Source organism: Pteropus vampyrus, unplaced genomic scaffold, assembly GCF_000151845.1.
Source record: "Pteropus vampyrus isolate Shadow unplaced genomic scaffold, Pvam_2.0 Scaffold2, whole genome shotgun sequence".
Taxonomy (NCBI): domain Eukaryota; kingdom Metazoa; phylum Chordata; class Mammalia; order Chiroptera; family Pteropodidae; genus Pteropus; species Pteropus vampyrus.
Window position 1 is genome coordinate 22,176,937 of NW_011888783.1, and position 2,319 is coordinate 22,179,255.

General features: G+C 32.6%; 1 protein-coding gene across 1 annotated transcript in view; it reads left to right on the plus strand.

Annotated features, from left to right (window-relative positions):
- The window catches only part of SCN1A (sodium voltage-gated channel alpha subunit 1), a 129,394-nt gene that overhangs the window by 75,088 nt on the left and 51,987 nt on the right, over window positions 1-2,319 (plus strand). Inside the window, 2 exon segments of the mRNA XM_011360191.1 lie at window positions 1,713-1,802; window positions 1,908-1,939. Coding sequence (XP_011358493.1) covers window positions 1,713-1,802; window positions 1,908-1,939 — 122 coding nt within the window.

The window sequence follows — 2,319 nt, forward strand, 5'->3', positions numbered from 1 at the left end:
GTGATTATCTAGAATTTGCAATGAATAATGATATAAAAACCAAGAAATCTACTTCCAGAACCAAGTTTAGGCACATCTATAACATCAAACATTTTAGTGTACCTTAGAATAAACATTTAAGCATATTTTTCCATGAGAGAGTGTCAGAGGGCTTTGGCCAATACTTAACTAACTCTTGAACTTTCCTAATAAAATCTGTGAAGGATGTACTGGAATATTGGCTGAATTTCAAATTTAAGTCATTGAATTATGACTCTGCCATGCAGAACTGATTGCTTAGTAAAGATTCCGGAAATTAATGAAAGGAGCTGAGATTATATTCCCAAATGGTCTTTAGGGGTTTGGCTTTATGATTCCCATTGATGTTAAAAAAGGACTCTACAACTACATGCATCTGTTCATATTCATTGGCCAATAACTTCCTGTCTGCTTATGTGAATTTTGATGGTTTTGGCAATTATAAAAATAGAAATACTTTTGCAATGATTGTGAACTCATACCACCTTATTTTTTAAAAAGTGTTATAAAATAAAATAAACTGACAGCAAGAGATTCCTTAGTGACATAAATATGCTATTACTAAAATTAAAAGATTTGAAACATAAAAATCATTTTCAGCATTTTATATTTATGGAGGTGTTCTTATCCTAGTTTGTGTTCCTAGTGCCATCATGTGGTCATTTGATGAAAACTTTGCACTTATGGAAAATTTTTGCTTTGGCAATAAACTGTAGTAGAAACAATATTGAATGTGAAGGCAGGAAACCTGTGTTCTAGTCCTCAGCCAAGTTATCTAATTTGTCTAGGACTTAGGCCTTATTTCTCTGATTTCTAAAATACAGTGAGATTAGAATAGCTGTTTTTCAAAGTTTCTTTTAGCTCCATAATTCTGTTATGTCTTAGTCATTTGAGCTAACGCTTAGATCATATCTACTAATATACAGGCCTGTTCCAAGTACTTCACACATATTAGTTGATTTAATCTATACCTCAAACTGATAAGGTCTATAGAAAAATTAGCTCCATTGTATAAAATCAGGAGAAATGTAAGTAGATTCAGTGGCATAGAGAGGCTTTTATGTTGAATTTCTATTACATTCACATCATGTTAAGTCCTGGAGTTCAAGAATATTCACTTTTAATCTTATCTACTGCTGTTACACTTGTAAAAATTCAGTCAAAATGGAGGAATCTGATACCTAGCACTGTACTGCACTTTGTACATAATATTTTTAATGTATTGAACTATATTGTAGAACATGTATTTACAAAATTGCAATTTGCAGGTAGCCTTCTTCAACAATTTACTATTTTAATTACTAGAATTAGTTCAAGTCATTGCTCTCTGCTCAAAAACTGTTTGACTCCAGATTGCAGTTTTCCCACTGAAGTTCTCTAGGGGTAAATATATTGATTTCATAATAGTATCAAAAGCAACACTTTGTACTTATATAAAGCTTTCTTGTACATGATCTCATTTAATCTATACCACTACTGTGAAGGTGATATTATTACCCTCATTTTACTGAAATTTAAATTTACAGAAATTTACAAAACTAAAATTTAAAGAGATTAGATGACTTGCCACAGAGTATTTGTCATTGAGTACTGGCTAAACTGCAGCTCAAGGTTTTCAATGTTAGTTTTATATAATATAATATGTAGATTTGGATTTTGTGTGTGTGTGATTTCCTTAACAATAACCCACATTATTCAGCATGCTAATTATGTGCACTATTTTGACAAACTGTGTGTTTATGACAATGAGTAACCCTCCTGACTGGACAAAGAATGTAGAGTAAGTTCAACTAATATTTTAAACTACCTACTATCTGAGTATACATATGCGTGTGTTATATAGCTAGCCAGCTAGATAGATAGATATAAATATGTATGTAGATATATAGACATTTACATGTATTTGGGATTTTGAAACTATGTCTTAATGTACCTTTTAAATAAAACTGAAGAACATTTTTACTAAGGCCATTTCCAGACACAATTACAAAGAAGGAAGACAATATTTATTGACCCGCACGACTGATGGTGTTGGATCTAATATATCTCCTTCACCTGTATTTGGTGGTTACCAGGAGCCCATCATTCCTGGACACTCACCACTTTTCCTTTATGATACAGTGGTAAACAAATGTGACAAATTAAAGAAAAGAGCCCATATGGTAGACCTCGGTTCCAGTTAAATTCCAGATGAATTCAGTGAGTTAAGAATATACAGGGGCAAGTTACATGTGCCACCACAGTGTTAAGTCTCACAAAGTTGTCCCTTCCATCAGGCACGTCCACTTCATGTCAGGCCTA